Raw genomic sequence first — 20,190 nt, forward strand, 5'->3', positions numbered from 1 at the left:
TTCTAGAATTTTTACTCGATAGTATATAAAGTTGGTTCATACTTTCGGTACTGATTTTAACCACCTGATGTAACCCTGTTTACTAATTAAATTGAGTTAGATAATTAGTTATTGACGATTAAAACGAATTTAGGTTCAACGATTTGCCCAAAATAGGGGTGTTTACCGATCGTGGTATACACTGTCTAATGGATGTCCAACTTGAAAAATACCCGCACACAATAATACGAGGACGCTTCGCATTTTCCTATCTCCTCCTACGATAATTGGTTTTAATAGCTGAAAACTGGTTGAACTGCTCGAGTACAGCATCATAATGTTGAAGACAGGCCGATTTTCTTTAAAAAATACTATTTTGATAGATTTAATTTACGTTTTTACAAATGTATTGATTTGCGATGAATGGAACATTCCAATCTCTCAGTCTGCCAGTTTGGTTTAACACAAGTAGGTAAATTTATGAGCCCTTGGAGAATAAACTTGCAATACTTTGACAATACAGTACTGCAAATACCTATTAACCATTTTTGGTCGTCATTTGAATCGAACATTTCTTACTGTGAATACTGTTAGATGTAAAAAAATATATACAAACATTTCTTACTGTGAATACTGTTAGATGTAAAAAAATATATACAAATAAACTTTATTACTGTGATTATAGGTAGGCTCTACTGTTAGATATATAAACACGTAATATACAAATAAACTTTATTACTGACAGTTGCTTCTCAACGTTTGCATTAATTAATAATTACAAAAAATATAAACGTCGTAGTGGTGTATTATCGTTACATGTACTTTACTATTTCAATCGACTATGACAGTGGCAGTTTTAACAAAGTATTAAATCGCAAATGTTTTACTATATTTAGTCACCGTTAGTGGTATATTATTTATAGGCCTATAAAAAATGAAAACAATATTTCGTTACTGACGTGGATAAAGAATATATTTAAAAATTGTTCCTCTTTGTACCTATCCTCTTTCCCATCCCTCAACCCTAATTGGGTTTCTTTAAATGAATAAACAATTTGGACTCATTTTGTGGTAAGTTTCTCTTTCGGAAGTAATTCCCAGGGTGCTAATTTTGGTTGACTACATAAATCATTGTGTCTACTTATTCGTTTCTGTTGTAAACGACAATGTATTATAGTCCTGCGGTACGTGCATTTAAAATCGCCAGCTTTTTTACCCTGAAATTACTGTGTATTCGAGAATCATCTGTGGGCACGACCTAGATGGTACGCTCGCTTCGCTCGCGTACCATCTAGTTGTCTACAATTTACAGAGAAAGAGGACGCGGTAGTTAATGGCGTGGGTTGATTGTCCGATACGTATGAGAAGATTATAACAATAAAGTATGTTAATAGCCTGGTGTATAATAAGCAACACATCCAGGTATTATAAAATCATTTTTTAAATGTTAAATCCGTCTAAGAATCAACAAATTGATCTGGGCTGAGAAGAATCTAACATTTAGCATCGAACATTCATTCACATTTTTTAGACGTATTGTAGGCCAAGTTCTAAGCACCTCATGGTATTATCATGGGTGTCAGATGAAATCGGTCGCGCTTGAAATCGGTCGCGTTTGAAATCGGTCGCGATAAAATCAACTTCCAGTATTTTGTATGGCGCGCCGCTAGAGCTATACTTTTGATGATATCGGTCGCGTTTGAAATCGGTCGCGCTATTTTGTATGGATCGAGCGGGATGCATGCTAGAGCGGGATATACATGTTTCGTTTATATAGCCTAGATTTAATTGATATTTTTTAGGAACTAGATTATTTATGTGGATATTGTTTACTTAGTTAATAAATATTTATTAAATCATTAAATAATTTTTTTTTTGTATTTCACAGGTCTCGGAGAAGGACTCTGTCTTTTCAAAATGGCCATTTCTAAAACACGTTTAAATATCATATTAATTACTTATTAGGCATAATGTTATATTAGGCATATAATAATTCCTCTATTTATATGTACTGTAATTAATATATTATATAGAGAATATACGTATGTCGTGTCTTTTATTATGCAAACAATTACGTAAAACAGGACAATTTATTTAGTTGTACAAAAAATGATAAAAATATTGCTCAACTGGAACGATGTTATATCGGCGTCTAATCAAACTATATGCATAGCACATATACAGCATCATGCTTTATGTTATTAATTCTGTTAAATATAAAAGTGTTGAGGCTTTAATATTTCCCTTTGTAGGTTTAACGATGCTTCTATACCAGCCTTTCTTCGACCAGGGCTGGTTTAATAATACTAGTTTAAAAAAAACAACAACGAATAGAATCAAAATCATGTGAAGTTGAAACATCTGAGAACAATTTTAACTACACACACTTTTTTTAAGTAGATAATCATGTGATCAATAATGTGTCAAACATGAGTTAGTGCGATTGTATTTTTGATGAATTAAAATAAAGGGCTATGGACATCTCTGAGTGAAGACATACACTTGCTCTGTATAATATTTAATTCCCAACAGTTGATCATTCTGCAAAAGAAATGTAAGTTTTAAAACGAGCTATGCAATATTTACATAAAGCTATTTACTTAAAGCAAGGAGTGACGCGTTAGATGTGAGAGGTTATCGCGTTTGGTAATCACCTTATCACGTATGATGTCAGCTAGTAGCTATTATTGTTAGCTATGTCATTTTTTTTTTATAAATATCTATTTACTCAAAGCAGGGAAAAGAGGCACGCATTAGCTATTCGAGAGGTTATGGCGTTGGTTGATAACAACGTATGATTAGTTTTTAACAATGAACTACCGCATTATTAAAGGTGTATACTGAATATGTAACTTCCGATAGACTTGTTTAACAAATGCATTGAATGTGCACGTTGAAAATAAGGTATCGATAGCGAATGCATCATATCAGACTGTTCTTTTAATATTTGTATTAATGATTTTTATAATTGTTAAAATATTGTAAGAATGATGTCGACTCAAACACTTGTTACTTGCAGAGACTGTGCTCATTTTAATAAAAATGTAATCATATAATAATATTTAGTATGGGTTCCAGACGAAGTTTTGACCTGATATTAGTAAAAAGATATATAATTTAGCGTATACTACTTGAGCTTTTAAACATCGAAACTCGAAATAACTACAGACTTGAGGCAAATCTAATAATATTATGAGAAAGAATTCGTTTTCATAGGAGTATTTTGCCCTAGCTATTGGCGTGTCCTCTAAGTGTTCCTGTGTGGTGATAATCATGGGTGTAATTTTCCTGAGAATTTATTTATTCGTTTTTTTCTTAGAAAATGGAAAGACTTTGAATAGGTCCGTTTGCTTTGCTGCTTTTTTGCCTTAGTCATACACAACACTAAGCACATTTTTTCATCTCGTTGTATACGGTACAGAGAGGCCCTGTGATTATTGTTATATTAAATAAATTGAATGCATGTTGTATGGAACCTAAATATTACTATTTTATAGTAATATTACAATTATAAATAGAAAATAAAAGTGTATCTAAAAAAATAATACACTTGTTGTATGCGCAACATAATAACCGTAAAATCGGCAAAACTGAATACCCAGAACGAAACAAGAAAATAGCCGCAAACGAAGTACTGTACAAAATAAAAGACACTAGCCGACAATGTTTTGTTAAGTAGCCTAACCGTATCTGGTTATACATTTCTAACTATATTTCCGTGACAGATTAGTAAGATTTAGTTAGGCAATTGTATTTACGGGACCTGAGTAATTATTATAGGGTATTTTGTAAACATTCATTATGTAGCCTAAGTTGATGATTATCCTAAGAGAGTCTAAATTACTGTTATGTACAGTATAACAGAGAGTTTGTACGAGTGTTTGCTTTGCTATAATACTACGCTATTGAGTATCAACATGACCGTACTAAAAGGTTTTAAACTATGAAAAATAAGCTCCCAAGATGAAGATTGGGTTGGGACGGGGACTTAATGTGATGTGGGGTATCAATATGACCACAATTGTTCTACTGGGAAGGTTTTAAACTACATTTGAAACCTCAACTAACTAAATCCCTGAGCAAAAAAAAAAAAACAATGATAAAGACAAGATAGATTGTATTGTATATGTAGAACTGGCCATTTTTATATATCGACGCCTTGGCTAAATTGCGATTCGCTTTACTGACAACAAGCATCCTGTAGGCCTATTCTACTGTCCCGAATCAGATATTAATAGGTAAGGTATTATTATTATTATTAAATCTACCATTATTTTGCTCATTTAAATTACAGATATGGGTTAAGATAGATGAATGTACAATATGCATTCTGGAAAGTCAAAAGAAATATATCCAACTGACGTTTAAAATAAAGCTGATATATTATAGCGATATTTTTGCTTTTTGACAATCCGCCAGGATAGTGTCTTGCGTTTTTCTATGCTTGTTTTTGTTTTATGTAATTTATGCTTTTTGTATTATTGTTTTTACTTTTCTGGATAATAAATGAATATGAATATAGCTACTGTCTAAATTTACTGAGAAAGAAGGATGCGGTAGTTTATGGCGTGGGTTGATTGTTCGATACGTATGAGAAGATTATAACAATAAAGTATGTTAATATAGACTAGATGTATATACTGTATTACTAAGCAACACAACCATAATTCAAATAAACGGTATTACTTTCGGTAGGCCTTTTATTAACCTTTGGACACACAAGTAGTATAACTATCTAGAATATGATTGGTACATCTGTAATCATCACGATTTCATTGTTTATTGTTCGAATGTTTTGTGTTAAAGGCACACAGAATCCCAGGTCACGTTCAGCTTACAACAAAAATTGCAGGGAACATAACATGACGATAAACAAGATATAAAATAATAGAAAAGGCACTAAAAGATGGACTAATTAGAATATTAAATCTGTCTAAGATTACAACTTAATTGATCTGGTCTTTAAAATTGAGAAGAATTTAACATTTTAATTAGCAATAAAGATTTCACCATTGAAAACTGTCATGGCAGAAAAAGTACATAATACATATTATAATTATGATTTTTGCCTTGCCTCACAGAATAAAAAATGTCAAAATTAGTATTACGCAATGAAAGGAGATAACGCAAAAAAATGAAAGTGTGAAATAAAAAAATAAAAAAAAATTGCAAAAACCAAACCAACCAAATGAAAAGCAGTACGGTAGTACGATAGTTCATTGCTTGGCCGTACTCTAAGTAAGTATAGGCCAACATTTAGTGGGTAGTGGTCACCTCGTACCCAAACCAACTCGTACCCATTACATTTGTTGTGAAGCTGGTAAAGTAAATGTGCGAGCCCGTTTAAAGTAGTTTCGGAGCATTTTAATAGTGCGAACCCCTCTAATTGGTTGCGGAGCTCTTTAATTGTGCAACCCTTTTGAACTTCGGGCTCTTTGGGGTTTTTTTTTCTTCTTTTGAGTCGCGTGGACGCGACTCTATAGTTCACTATGTCGGTCGGTCGGTCGGTCTGTCTGTCGGTCCGGTATCACTATGCGTTTTATCGCTTTCTGACCTTATCATCAGTTTAATCTAGCTAAGTCAATTTTTCACAGTATATTCCTTATGGCCAGGAATCGATGTGGTTATGTTTTCACGGTGCGCAATAAAAAATGACGCGGTCTACGCACGATTTAACGAAATCACGTTTGTAATCATATCTTCACAACCATGAATCACAATTAAATAAAATTTGGTACTCATAAATTTCAGGGCATAAATCATCATATGGCAATACAATTACGTGCGTAGCGCATGTAACGCATGCTTACGCGCGCTTAACATTTTCAAAAATTTGTTTTCGATGAAATAAGAGTACGTTTCAGTCAATTTTAAGCGTTTACAGAATTGCCAGGAGAGCGCAGATTTTGCGCGCACACTGCGCGTTAAATTTTATTGCGCACTCTTATTGCCCGATTTCTGTTTTCTTGACTTACTTTTCATCAACTCGAAATTACGTTATATGAGCACGTCAAAAGTGACAGGCTACGCACGTGTAAATTAAAAAAATGTTTTTAAACATTTCAACATTTTTAAACATGTTCAGTAATTTCGGTCAGTTGGTAGGTTGGTCGGTCGGTCGGTAAACACTAATAAGCACGCGACTGCAGCCATCTATATGGGCTTGTTTCTTCTCGTTTATATCCTGCTTTACAGTTACGAGTCACTACAACATCATAAGCCAGGTGCCTCTAAAAAATACTTGTTTTGTTATTTAATATTTGGTGTTACGAGAGATTATATTATGACAGTAGCAAATGGAAGCAAAAAGAAAGACAAAAAAAATGCAACAAAGCCTATATGTATTACTATATTTTATTAATAATAATTATTAAGTAATACAAATATAGACTAATCTACTTCAAAATAATATGGTGTCACAGGTCTACATGGAAAACGTTTAACTTTAAGTTAATATAATTGAATAAAAACATAACGCTGCAAAAAATTAGGCCCTAAATGAAACTGCTAATAATAAAAAAGAAACAAAGTCTGTTTCTATATTTATAAAATCTAGTATAGATCAAAACAGAATATACTGTATAGAATATGACACTATTTAGCAATAATACGTTTAATAAACTTAGAAGAAACTTTAAACAAATAGCTTAATCCACATCGTACCAGTACACCTTGCCAACAAACAATTATTGTAATTAACTTAATATACAATGCAAGTACACCAAACTCAATCTACTATCAAAATCACAAGTTGCAATTATCTAAGCATACTTAGACACTAATTGTTTTACGTATAAAAAAAATACAAATTTTTCAAATTTAATTTTAGAATTTACATTATATTCAAACTATTAAAATTGAGGTATAGTTTAAAAACCAACTGTACGATCGATTTATCGGCAATAAGGTAATAATATGGTTTCTTTGGTCTGTATTCCAATGATTGGTTGAAATCAATTGGTTCTTTCAATGTTGTTATTGTACTAAATTTATACCTTAAATATGTGTAATATATCTACCAGTTTGAGCAGCAGTTTTAACGTTTTCTAACATTTCTTGAAATTACCATATTTGTCAAAAGTTAGCTTTGTAGGCATTGAAAATGGTTTCATTAGTTTTGTACATAATTAAGTCACATTTGATGCCTGCATGTATGTCTATCATTGCATTAAGTCACATTTGATGCCTGCATGTATGTCTATCATTGCATTAAGTCACATTTGATGCCTGCATGTATGTCTATCATTGCATTAAGTCACATTGGATGCCTGCATGTATGTCTATCATTGCATTAAGTCACATTTGATGCCTGCATGTATGTCTATCATTGCATTAAGTCACATTTGATGCATGCATGTATGTCTATCATTGCATTAAGTCACATTGGATGCCTGCATGTATGTCTATCATTGCATTAAGTCACATTTGATGCCTGCATGTATGTCTATCATTGCATTAAGTCACATTTGATGCCTGCATGTATGTCTATCATTGCATTAAGTCACATTGGATGCCTGCATGTATGTCTATCATTGCATTAAGTCACATTTGATGCCTGCATGTATGTCTATCATTGCATTAAGTCACATTTGATGCCTGCATGTATGTCTATCATTGCATTAAGTCACATTGGATGCCTGCATGTATGTCTATCATTGCATTAAGTCACATTTGATGCCTGCATGTATGTCTATCATTGCATTAAGTCACATTGGATGCCTGCATGTATGTCTATCATTGCATTAAGTCACATTTGATGCCTGCATGTATGTCTATCATTGCATTAAGTCACATTTGATGCCTGCATGTATGTCTATCATTGCATTAAGTCACATTGGATGCCTGCATGTATGTCTATCATTGCATTAAGTCACATTTGATGCCTGCATGTATGTCTATCATTGCATTAAGTCACATTGGATGCCTGCATGTATGTCTATCATTGCTGATTGTCGGTATCAACCTGGAGCGTCACACTTGATTCTGAAAAAGAGAAAAACCGAGAATATATACTTGTATCCATAAATTTATATACTATAGGCTACAATGAATCTAAAATATATCTGTATTATATCTATTTTTTTTAATATCGTCATTGTAAACATTGTCAATATCATGAAAATGAGAACCAAGTAAAATTTAATAGAGAAAACGAAAAATGATATATGATATAATAAAACTAATAAATTACAAATTGGTTACCAGTTATAAACTAATGGTATCTCTTTTTTTTTTACACACAACACAATGTCAGCAGCACCAGTAAAGCATGCATTGTTATTGTTCTTTATTACAAAACATGACATGTACATTTCCTATTAAATGTAGTAATGCTAAGATAATTTAATAAACCAAATAAAATTACTCCTTACATTTTCCAGCTCTTCAATATTCCTAATCAAGGTGTTGATATTTTCCTCATATTTTAATGTTTTTAAAAAATCAATATAAAATCTACCAGCAATCAATTGCTGGATTAGTGAATCCCTTTTCGTTTCATATGACTCCATTTTCAAAGGAATGAACGTTTTGCCGTGCTCCAAAATTCTGTCACATTCTGAATTGTCAAAAAAAAAAGATTTGATAAACAAATTAACATGAAAAATTGATGATAGTCATTTCTATGAATTTTCTTTATCTTTCTTTTCATTGAAACCCCATTTTTTTCAGTCATCATAGAAAAGAAAATTAAAATGTCTGTATTAGAGAATGTGTTTGTTACTCTGCTACCTGTAATAAGTTTGTATTTACCGAATTCCCAGTATTCGCTTTCTTCGTAGGCTTTCGATGTACACAATAGAACTATGCTTGAGTCGCATATAGCTTTATCTAGAGATTGAGACATACGTCCAGACATGGTTCTTTTATCAATACAGATTTTATGTGTATCTTTCAACCTCTTCTTTAAGCTATTATCAATTAATCCGACAGTCCTAAAAGTGGAAACTTCCGTTAAATATTTATTGTCCCCCAAAAACATGATAATTTGACTTTCAATAGGCCAAAGTTAATCACTTAAATAAATAAAAACAAAATAAAAAATGTTTTCACTTAAATAATGACAAAACAAACGGTTAAATTTAACCAAAAACCCATTGTCTGACAGACAATTAATTTATCTATTTTTGGCTTTAAATTACATTTTTTTCCTTCAGGTAAATCGTTTTTTTTTTTTTTTGTTGGCGTTTCAATTTTTGGTCACAAAGTGAATAACTATTATTTAACATTAAAATAGCATATTAAAAAAAAAAATGTAAGAAAATGTATTTTTGATAGGGACAGTATATCTTTAAGAATATCTGGAGCAATAATTGTGGAATTAAAAAAATATGGAGTTTGAAGGATGGTATTTTCCTAAATTTTTTTGGTATTAGAAAAAAAATGTCAATAAATTCAGTCAAATAAAGTAAAAAACGATCAACAGTTATTCTCTTACATCTGCTACAAATAATATTATATGTTTTGACAATTACAAAATTAATACAAAAATGCACTTGCCCACTCTGGTTGTGACTGTAGCTAATCAATATTTGCTTCTGAAAGCAATGAAACAACTCGAATTATGAAACTTGTAATTTAAATAATATTAATATACGATTATTACAAATTACAAAAAAATATTGTACGTATATTTCTACCTTTTGTTTTGTTTTCAACATTTCAGGCTGTTCTTTGCTTGTACTCACTGAAATAAAATTTTTTTTTTTTAAACTGCATTCCACTAGAGCACAGATGCAAAAACGAAAAAGTGCATGGGTGTGAAATATTCTACGTATACTTTACAGTTCTAATTTCTTTTCTTTCTATATCATTAATATATTTACCTCGTGTTCTTTTCTGTTTTGAAGTAGATTGTCCAGAGTCTTAAAATAATATAATAAAATATAGTAATAATATTATTATATAAATTTATAATATTATTATATTATAGCGTCATTCCAACGATCATTGCTCATAGCGCTGTGGACTTTGATGTTACAATTTTCAAAAAAATACTTCTCCACGTCATGTCAGTGCTGCCAATTCTAGCGTCCATTCGTCTTATCTGTCCACGACAGTGAATGTGTGAGCTAGTACACCGGGGCAACGCTCTACTCGTCTCGAAAGACGTACTAGGTCATTTAAAGTGCACACGAGCATTTTGTGTACTCTGGACCTACGATTTATAGTATTTATCGGAGACGACGTAAACATTATTAATTTAATTTTTTTAATTAAAAAAATTATTATCCGAGAAGACAAGATAAATGAATACTTAACATGATTAATACATTTTTCAGTAATAGTAAGCCTTTAGCAAACTAATAGAGTATTTTTGTTTACATTTTCAATTTTAAAATTTGAAGAATAAATATTTTCAACCTGAGTTACCATCGTTGTCTGAGGTCGTTAACCTCTGTCTTTTCCGGGTTCCTTTTGATGCAGATGCTATAATAAAAAAAAGTATATATTTCTTTTTATACAGTATGGTTGTACATTATAAGAGCCTACAAAAACATATTAAAGCTACATTTTGTTTATAATTAATAATAGTTTTGTCCAAAAAATAAAAATTTAGAGATTTGACTGTTCATTTCTATCAAATCAGTAACAAGCATTAAATGTTTTATAATTTTTGTAACAATTTTACAGGCTTTCAGTTACTTATATTATCTTCTACAATAATTAACTCTTTCTTTTTCGAGCTCCTGTTAGAGTAGAAACTTGATTAGTAATATAATTAAAATAATAATAAATGAGTAAATAGTATATAAATAATGAATGTTTATGAGTGTAATGTTACAACTAATGAGGTGAATGATGAAATGTTATATTAATATATAACCTTAATATTGCACGACATGTACCCACAATCGTTCTATGAAATGACAGGAATTTCTTTAGGTGTTATATAATACAGTTTATACACGTTTACACTTATTGTAAGGTCTTACAACAATATATATTATGCAATGTATATATTATCATATAGGTTGACATAAATAGTACGATAATTAATTACGGGTAAAGTTTTAATTTCTCAATGTTAAATTTTAATTTGTTTTATTTTTAAATAACATGTTAACCTTTAGAAACAAATTTCATATTTTTTAAACATGTTAACGTAATATGCCGAAATAAATAAATAAATCTGAGTCTTAATATGAAAAGCTGTGTGTGAATACAAAGTTAAAAAAGTTAATTACAAAAAAAAAAGAGTTGACATATATCTAGTATACATATTTTTTTTTTTAATATATAATAGTTCAAGTTTAATTGCAATGAACTTTGGATGTGAAAACAGAATCAGTGTGTTTTCATGAAATATTGGAGACCAAGATACACATAATCAGAAACTTTGAGGGTATGGTATGGGATATTTCCATCTTGACTTTATCATGCCTTTTTTTACTGTCCGTCTAATCTGTTTTACATGTTTGTATACAATGTATTTAAATTAGAAATGCAATTGTTTTATTTACAATGTTATTATAAAGACATACCGTTTGTGTTTGCAAAAAAATCTCTTTTGCATCTTCGTCAAGAATCTTTGCAAAATGCTTCATTTTCTCTATGTCACCCTCTTCTACATCGTTATTACCTTCCAGCATAAATACCAAATCCCACTTATTTTTAAAATCAGCAGGATTTAAACCATAGTGACCGGGCATCGTTGCTAATAAATCAGTCGTATTTGAGCGTAAAGCTTTGAAGAGATTTTTTCGATATTCTGATATTGGTTTACCTCTTGTAAAATTGTAGTTTTTGTTGTTGTTTTTATGTTTTTGTTTGAACTTCTGTATAATCTGTAAAGCGCGCGTCTCTTTTGTTACTTCTGCAATGTCTACTAATATTTCTACATCTGTACAGGATGCATCATTAGGCTCGTACGAAATATAACCCATGTCTGTGAGTTGATTAAATAAATCGTGTCCTGTGACAATTCGTCTGCTTAACAGTTCTCCAGTACAGTGATCGTATAGTAGAAGTCTTAGCCAAAACAATTTTTCACCTGTATATATTTTACTTATATCTGCAAGTAATCCTGGAAATTCGAATGACATTTTCTAGAATAACGAAAACAAATTGAAAACAATATTTTACTTCAATTAATAACACGGGGCTTATGTGTATTATTTTTCCAATGACATTAAAATGCTAACTTGTATTGGTATGTTCGAACAATAAATTTATGATTTGTTTGTTACCAGTTATCGTTAATTATAAGTTCCTGGTAAATTCATTTTCTCAAAGCATTAAATTTTTATTATTACTGCATTATTTCTATTGCTAGTATTGTTATTATTATCGTTACAATTATTATGATACATTTTACTGATTTTATTTGTTTATTTATTTACTTTTTTATTTCAAATTTATTCATTTAAAGGGGCTTTGTGTCTAAAGCTTTTGCTTATAGGTTATTCTATTCAAAACTTCAAATAATTTTGTATTTATTTTGTATTTAATAATATTCAAAAATATAATTATTATATAATTATGTATAATATGAGATTGTGAATAAAGTAATATATTATAATATATTATATAGAACTATCATAAAAATAGAACGCATCCCATCTGCCCTACTGCTTCTAAAATTTTACCTAAGTTGTAAACATGTTATAATAATAATTCAGGTATATTTATTGTCCAAAAACGATCAATGATACAAATAGCCAAAAGGCTGAAACCGTAACATTTTACATTAAAAAGGTTAAAATGTATAAGAAAATGTATATATGTAAAAATATATAAAATTAAATATAAAAACAGTAAACGACATTCATATAATTTAACTGAGTTAAAATAAAATCTAATCATTAAGGAGTCTGATTAGGGCTGGAATAGCTGACTTGCGGCGTCTCTCAGTACGACAAAATATATGTGGTATAAACACATACCAAGTCATCTAAAGGAGCATTGCATTTACGTAAAATATACAAAATGAAAATGTTACGGGAGGCCCTAGATATAATATCAGCAACATGGGAATCACATTTCAAGTCGCTCTGCAAAGTTACGCCCATTACCCAAATCGGACCTAGGAACAGTAACATAGCTAACATGCAAGAAGTGAACAACCATAACCATTTCGATGGTATCGGAAGCATGATTATTAGTGCACCGGAGTTCAAACTCACTAAGTATACATTGCATAGAGCTGAATAACTACCTTTTTTAACAATCCAATGGTAAGGTCGTCAACATATTTCCATCGCCTGCTGTTTCCCTCACAAGCATCAATGAGGGTGAGAAAGAGCACAGGCTCCCCAACCTCGTACATTGCGGTACCCCACAAGTAATTTGACGTGTAGATGATATATTAGTGCCAATTTTGGAATTAATAACTCTATTAGAAAGGAAAATGCAGACAATGGGTGTGATTGACGGTTTAGACACCAATGGAAATCATCTTATAAATCAAAACAGTGTGGCCAACGCTTTGGCGAAATATATAGCACAAACATTGACGTTATATATTATTGAAAAGTTATAATGTGTATGCATTGTAGTCCCTTCGACGAATAAACAATAATTTTTTCTAAAAGTTTAATCCCATGCATTGGTTTATATTATATTACTGCAAATTGTGTTTTAATAACCGTATGATACACGTTAGGCCTAAATGTTTAGACGTCCATACGCCTAAGTTCTAAGCGTCCGTAGTAAAATAAATATTAGGTTGGATATAACCGCATGTAGTTAGACTGGATTTCAGATTTTATTACACAAAGGTCAAAATATAGATGGGCCTAATATAGAATTAATAATTTAAAGGTTTACACACAATGCTTACGGTAAATTTAATACTGTCTCACAATCTCAATCCACCGACTTTGTTCAGGATACAGACTTAAACCATACAGTATCGTGTTTTTTGTTGTAAAATGGCGTGTCTACCCAGAATCCTCATGAATATGTAATAGAATAAATGATGTATTGTCATGACCCACTTCCGTTTAATTCAATTGGAAATTCCAATATGACAAATATAGGCAACTGCTTTGGACAAAAGACTACTACTACTACTATCTTTATCTCGTTTTATACGGTACAGAGATAAAGCAAAGCGGCCGATTGAGTGAAACCAAAGCGACTTAGGTAAACAGTAGCTTCAGCGGCATGGAAATGGAAATTATATTGCGCTCCTTTTGTCCTCGTTATACATAATCATACAATGCTCCTAAAATAGTGCGCCCTCGCGCTGAGAAAGTGTTTGGGAAATCGTGCAAGCGATTGATTTTGACCTGGCAATGTGAGTCTGGAGTCTCATAGATATAGGTTTATTCACTAATAATTTAATTTGTTGAATTAATTACTTGTATAATATTAATATACAATTGATAATTTTCGCTTTAGATGAAAAAAAAAGTGGGATGAGGGGGGTGGGGGGGAGGGTTATAAGCTCATTAGTGTTCCCGCTTTGTTTTTCAGCTTTACCTGATTTTTTAAATTCTGTCTCCCATGTTCATTAACCTTATTGATATCATTATTGTTCCCAATTGAATATACTGTACAATAAATACAAAGACAAGAAGTACAACTCATTGAAACTTAAATAAAAATGTTTATTGTAAAAATTCTTATTCCTTGCACTCATTTCAAAATGTAAACTATAAAATAAATTGTCTATAGGCGTTAAGTAAATCTAAAATCTAAAAAAATCACAGTTATAGTACAATAGTAAAAATCCCTTGATTACAGTATGCTCTATTCTATTATTTTGAAGAAACTTTGTTGAATGATCGTTTTTGTTGAATGTTCGGAAAATAGGTTCAAACTCCAAATAATTTATTTTCTATGAAGATTAGGTCAACTATAGAATAGTATACTGTTTTGTTATATGGCCATAGCGTGAGGTAATGAAACAAAATATAAGGATAATTTTCTTACAATCTGAGTCTCATGGTGGGATGATCTTTCTCTTAATAACCTCTGAGTAGTGAGACTCTTTCTTGGTGGATAATTTAAAATACCATTCATTTTAAAAATGTAATTCTGTCCTTCATTCCGACATCTAAATTCTACCTGATCTAGTTTACTTTTGTTCTTTTTTAATACATTTAATCAATTTCTTTACATTATCATTAAACTCCATGTTGTTTGTAAAGTCGATATAAAGCCTGCTCTTTCCTTTCACTAGTTGTTGAACTTTAGAGTTTTTTTCAGGTATATATTTCTCCATTTTCAATGGAATAAACGGCCTCTTGTGTTTTTGAATTTTTCTGCACTCTACAAACAAAAATGTGAAACTTATAAATTCACTTATCTTTTCTATTAAGTGTAGACTTACATTTTCGTTGTATTTAATTGCGCATAATTTACCTCTCTTTTACTTAATATAATACATACCAAATTTGCAGTTGTCACTTTTTTCATAGTCTTCGGATAAACAGATTAGAACTATATTTGATTGTTTTATTCCCTTTTCAATATCGTCTGGCATAAAGCCGGTAATTTCAACAAAATCAATCCAGATTTTATGTGATTTCAGTTTCTTTTTTAGTTCATCATAAATGTGTCTGACAGTTCTAGAAAAGGAAAAGCGATTATTGCGTTGGAATAATTGGTGTATTTTTAATTTATATATAATAATATGATTTAACATTGCGATAAATGAATGACTATATATTTATACACTACCACCATAGTAAATTACACTCTGTAGATTTTTAAAGTGGTGCGGTGTTTCTATTTTAAATGTTTTACATACTGTAGGTATTTATACTTACACGTCGTGAGTGTGATTGTAACTTATCATTATTTGCTTCTGCAAACAAGAATAAATAAAATTGATCACAGAGTTACATAATTTAATGTAATTACTGTATAAGATAATACTAGAAGAAATTATAATATTTTTATATATAAAACCGATATAATAGTTTGATACACGGTTTATAACATACCAAATTACAACATAGAAATTACCTTTCCATCCTTTGATTTCTTTCCAGGTTTCAGTTTTCTACTTGCACCTGTAATTAATATTACGTATAGATAAAAATTAACATGTCTTACAATTGATTTGAACCTCAACCGACTATAGCTACATATTGCACTAAAACTAAAATTCTCATCTTAAAATTGTCAAAAGATCTTAATAATTGCTCTATTTTTGTAGTTGTTATATTCAACTTATATTGACAGTTTAAATTTTTAAATGTACACACACATTTTTAGCAGACTGCTTATAAGTGTAAAACATCGATACCTTTTTTTCTCTTGAATTTTGAAGTAGAAGGTCGGTTGTCACAATCAGAGTACCCTGCATACAAAATATAATTAACATAATACATACTGTAGCTTTAATGTAGTTTAACAGAAATCGTTTAAAAAAAGAAAATACATGCATCTCAGATATAAATTAATAAGGAATTGTTATAATCATTACTAGATTGATATGGGGGTTTCTACATTTTTAAAGTTATTTTAAATTTCAAAGATAAATTTAAATGTCTAATAAAGATTTCAACCTGAGTTCTCCTCTTCATCTGACTCTTCTGAGGTCGTTGACTTCTTTCTTTTGCGAGTTATTTTTGAAGAAGACACTATAATAATGAAAATAATCCACAATGCAATCCTGATATTCGCCACCGACCCCATACGTTTTTTACAAAAAAAAAAAGCTACTTGGTAGTTAAAACTTACACTTTAGTTACCGTAAATCAGTTAATTAATGTTATTTCATTTGTTTTAATTAAAAATTGTTAATTCTTGTATTTTTAGTTCATTATGTCGGTCGGTTGGTTGGTCGGTCGGTTGGTCGGTAAACACTAACTTGAGCACGCGACTGCAGCCATGTATATGGCCTTGTTTAATTAGATGGCGATAAGCTTTGAAGCTAAATTTGCTAAACCTTATCCATTATTATTTTGCTGATAATAACGATTTGAATACAATTAAAGATATCTGTGGTCAATTTGATTAAAAAAAAAAATACTACCCAATTAGTTTTGTATTTTAACCTCGAAAAATATTCCAAAGATTATTATGCTATTAATTGTTTCCGTTCCATACCTGATTTTTTCTTCGTTTTACGAGTTGAAGTAGATTGTTTGTTATCGCTATCGGCATCATCACTATCAGACTTTTTTGATATTGTACTAGTTTTTTTCGAAGTAGAAGCTAAAACAAAACAATAATAATAATATGATAAGCAATGTTAGCAAGTGTATACAAGGTAAACATTTGTGTATTAAAGTAAAATACACATAATAAATACAATTCTTAAATTAATATTTAGGCCTATATCATACATTCCTCTAAATTATAGGCCTACAGTCTTGTTACCTGATGTTTCTGTGATATAATCGATTCCAATTTCCTTTAATTCTTCTATAAATTTGTTCGATTTTCTCTTTTTGATTTTCTGTCTGCTTTCCAAATCAACTATCATACTCCAGCGATTTGAATATTGTTTTTTGACAGGATTATTAAAGTATTGGTCAATGTCACCCCGGTCACTCTCTTGTAATTGAAAAGTGATCGCCACTATTCGTTGTCTGTGTGGCGACAACAATGGTGATACAGTTTCGTCATTTGGAAAGGATGGCAGAATTTCACTTAGTTTCTTCCTCAGTGCAGCTTGGTTTGTAACAATAATCGTATCATTCAAAAGTGTTATATTGTTGGGACCCAAATACCCGGCACCATGCAATGCCTGTAGCAGATCCATCCCTGTTTTAGCCCCTGACAGAATATCCATTGTCAATAGATCCTTGAACACACATTTCAGCATATCTAACCACCTGCGGTCGCCGTACCATTTCGAGAATACTACCATGATCGTATTATACTTCCCCTTTGCCGCAGCAGCAGCTGCTATAAAACAAAACGTATATAAAGTGAATGCTTAAAACAAACAATGTGATCAGTGCTGAGACAACCATTAATTTGTCTCAGGTCAATGTAAAATTTGATTTAATTTGTAGTGTGACTTATTCCATTTCTTTAATACGAATAACAAACAAATTATTTATCTATTTAAATAGATAACAACTGGGCCCTCTTGGAGACCACCCTTTGACTGAAGAGGTTGTCCAGTATAAAGAAAATATTTCAATTCAATTCAGGTAGAAAATGTTATTATAGAAATTGTGCCAAAAATTATATAATATTAAGAATATTAAGATATATAATAACTATTACACAATGTCTTATGTAAAACTACAATTTAAGCCTACCTTCTTTGCTGGCCATCTTTCGTGCTCTACAAACACAAAAAAAACACATGTACTGTATATAATGTTTTGTTAAGTAGCCTAACCGTATCTGGTTATACATTTCAAACAATATTACCGTGATAGATTAATAAGATTTAATCAGGCAATTTTTACGGGACCTGGGTAATTAATATAGTATATTTTGTATACATCCATTATGTTATGTGAGATGGGTATCAATATGACCACAATTGTCCTACTGGGAAGGTTTAAACTACATTTGAAACTTCAACTAAATCTCCTAACAAAAAAGAAAAAAATGATAAAAACAAGATGGATTGTAAATAAGTTGAATTATAGTCGTATTCTTGGCCTTAGCACTATTGTAGATATCGACCTGACCATAATTATATATCGACGCCTAAGCTAAAATTGCTATTCGCTTTATTGACAACAAGCATCCTGTATTCTACTGTCCCGAATCAGACAATAATAGGTAAGTTACTATTATTAAATCTACCTAATTTTCCTCTTTTAAATTACAGATATGAGTTAAGATAGATGAATGTGCAATTTCCATTCTGGAAAATTCAATAGAAATTATGTAACTTACTTTAAATATAAAGCTGATACAGCTACGTCGTCATTGTCTAAATTTACTGAGAAAGAAGGACGCGGTAGTTTATGGCGTGGGTTGATTGCCCGATACGTATGAGAAGATTATAACAATAAAGTATGTTAATAGCCTGGTGTATAATAAGCAACACAACCAGGTCTCTATATAAAATCATTTAATGTTAGATCCGTATAAGAATAAAATTGATATGGACTTTGAAATTGAGAAGAATCTAACATTTAGCTGCAAAGATTTCACCATCGAACATTCATTCACGTTTTTAGACGTATTGTAGGCCAAGTTCTAAGCGCCTCATGGTATTATCATGTTGGCAACACATGATCACATCTTTTAGATTTAGACTGTTTTTTAAATTGATTTTTACACAAAACTCAGAAAGCAAATAACATACCTAATATAGAATAATTAATTTAAAAATTGTATAGACAATGTTCACTGTCTACTGTGCCACAAGGGAACATCCTGGGACCACTCCTGTTCCTCATCTACGTGAATGATATGCCTATGTCCGTCTCATCATTGTTAATGCAATATGCTGACGATAGTGCAATTGTCAATGCTCATCATGATCCTGATATCATCAGTAAAAATCTTGCTAGGGATCTGTCTAATTGTAATAAATGGTTAATTGACAATAATTTATCACTTCACATGGGAAAAACTGAACTAATGTTGTTTGGTCCCAGGATGTCTCTCAAGAACTACACAAATTTTAGCGTCCTTTACAATGGCTATACAATTTCTTTGAATAGCTCTATAAAATACCTTGGTATCGAACTAAGCAATAGGCTTAATAGTGAATTAATTGTCTCAACAGTTATTAAGAAAGTTAATGGTCGTATTAAATTTGCGTATAGGAATTGTCGTAACTTTGATCGCTGTATTCGTAAACTCATAATGGAAGCCCTGGCTCTAAGCCATATAAATTATGCTATATCATCCTGGTACTGGGGTACAACCGCGGATTCCCGTACTAAACTTCAAAGAACACAAAATAAAGTAATTAGATTCATCTTAGGGAAACATAGTAGATACCATATAACCAAAGACGATTATACTTTTCTTGGTTTATTAGATGTTAAAACCAGGGCCGAACAAATGACACTACAACACGTACAGACAATATATACAAAAAGTTGTCCAGACTTTATGTTAAATAATTTTAATAGGATAAATCATAACCATGGTACTAGAGGTAAAGATTGTAATTTTATTGTTCCAATGAATAACTATACTGTTAGTAAGACCTTTTTTTTTAATGCAATCACACTGTGGAACAAATTACCAATAGAAATAAAAAATATTTTTACACACAATAGTTTTAAAAGGACTCTTAAGAAATTTTTATTAACAAATATGCAAATTATATAGACCTAAAATTATGATTGACTTTTCTTGTAAATAATGGTAGATATTTTTGTAATA

The 20,190-nt window shown here is 30.9% G+C and overlaps 2 protein-coding genes across 11 annotated transcripts; both read right to left on the reverse strand.

Moving 5' to 3' along the window:
- Nucleotides 1-6,383: 6,383 nt before the first annotated feature.
- On the reverse strand, nucleotides 6,384-13,469 carry LOC140043835 (uncharacterized). 9 transcript variants are annotated; one of them, XM_072088306.1, is made up of 9 exons: nucleotides 13,136-13,302; nucleotides 11,463-12,026; nucleotides 10,342-10,407; nucleotides 9,804-9,842; nucleotides 9,478-9,515; nucleotides 8,731-8,912; nucleotides 8,352-8,536; nucleotides 7,904-7,962; nucleotides 6,384-7,124 (listed from the first exon to the last, which is right to left on the reverse strand). In XM_072088306.1, the coding sequence occupies exons 3-8, from the start codon at nucleotides 10,351-10,353 to the stop codon at nucleotides 7,951-7,953; spliced, it is 468 nt and encodes a 155-aa protein (XP_071944407.1). In that variant the 5' UTR covers nucleotides 10,354-10,407; nucleotides 11,463-12,026; nucleotides 13,136-13,302; the 3' UTR covers nucleotides 6,384-7,124; nucleotides 7,904-7,950. The 9 variants fall into 9 exon arrangements, 6 of the variants coding, with proteins under 6 accessions (XP_071944407.1, XP_071944409.1, XP_071944410.1 ...); XM_072088308.1 differs by lacking the exon at nucleotides 6,384-7,124 and adding an exon at nucleotides 9,618-9,664 and having other exon boundaries at nucleotides 7,711-7,962; nucleotides 10,351-10,407; nucleotides 13,136-13,301; XM_072088309.1 differs by lacking the exon at nucleotides 6,384-7,124 and adding an exon at nucleotides 9,618-9,664 and having other exon boundaries at nucleotides 7,711-7,962; nucleotides 13,136-13,301.
- A 1,088-nt stretch (nucleotides 13,470-14,557) lies between these two features.
- LOC140043836 (uncharacterized) lies at nucleotides 14,558-19,070 on the reverse strand. Of its 2 annotated transcripts, none has more exons than XM_072088311.1 (10): nucleotides 18,742-19,070; nucleotides 18,150-18,175; nucleotides 17,257-17,787; nucleotides 16,984-17,091; nucleotides 16,440-16,514; nucleotides 16,178-16,231; nucleotides 15,895-15,941; nucleotides 15,696-15,733; nucleotides 15,316-15,494; nucleotides 14,558-15,195 (listed from the first exon to the last, which is right to left on the reverse strand). In XM_072088311.1, exons 2-10 carry the CDS (start codon nucleotides 18,163-18,165, stop codon nucleotides 15,002-15,004), a joined length of 1,242 nt encoding a protein of 413 aa, XP_071944412.1. In that variant the 5' UTR covers nucleotides 18,166-18,175; nucleotides 18,742-19,070; the 3' UTR covers nucleotides 14,558-15,001. The 2 variants fall into 2 exon arrangements, with proteins under 2 accessions (XP_071944412.1, XP_071944411.1); XM_072088310.1 differs by lacking the exon at nucleotides 18,742-19,070 and adding an exon at nucleotides 18,526-18,654.
- Between the last annotated feature and the right edge of the window lie 1,120 nt (nucleotides 19,071-20,190).

Source organism: Antedon mediterranea, chromosome 3 (assembly GCF_964355755.1).
Source record: "Antedon mediterranea chromosome 3, ecAntMedi1.1, whole genome shotgun sequence".
Lineage (NCBI taxonomy): Eukaryota > Metazoa > Echinodermata > Crinoidea > Comatulida > Antedonidae > Antedon > Antedon mediterranea.

What these genes read in the sequence shown, in the direction of transcription:
- LOC140043835 (XM_072088304.1), bottom strand. Translation starts at nt 13,246, where the DNA reads ATGTACGAGGTTGGGGAGCCTGTGCTCTTTCTCACCCTCATTGATGCT. An exon ending in CCATTGGATTGTTAAAAAAG is followed by an intron (nt 12,027 to 13,135) that starts GTAGTTATTCAG and finishes TCGTTATTCTAG; the next exon opens with AAAATGTCATTCGAATTTCC. An exon ending in TTTTTTTGCAAACACAAACG is followed by an intron (nt 10,408 to 11,462) that starts GTATGTCTTTAT and finishes TTTTTATTATAG; the next exon opens with CATCTGCATCAAAAGGAACC.
- LOC140043836 (XM_072088310.1), bottom strand. An exon ending in AAAGATGGCCAGCAAAGAAG is followed by an intron (nt 17,788 to 18,149) that starts GTAGGCTTAAAT and finishes TTTGTTTTATAG; the next exon opens with CAGCTGCTGCTGCGGCAAAG. An exon ending in AGATGAAGAGGAGAACTCAG is followed by an intron (nt 16,232 to 16,439) that starts GTTGAAATCTTT and finishes TTTTGTATGCAG; the next exon opens with GGTACTCTGATTGTGACAAC.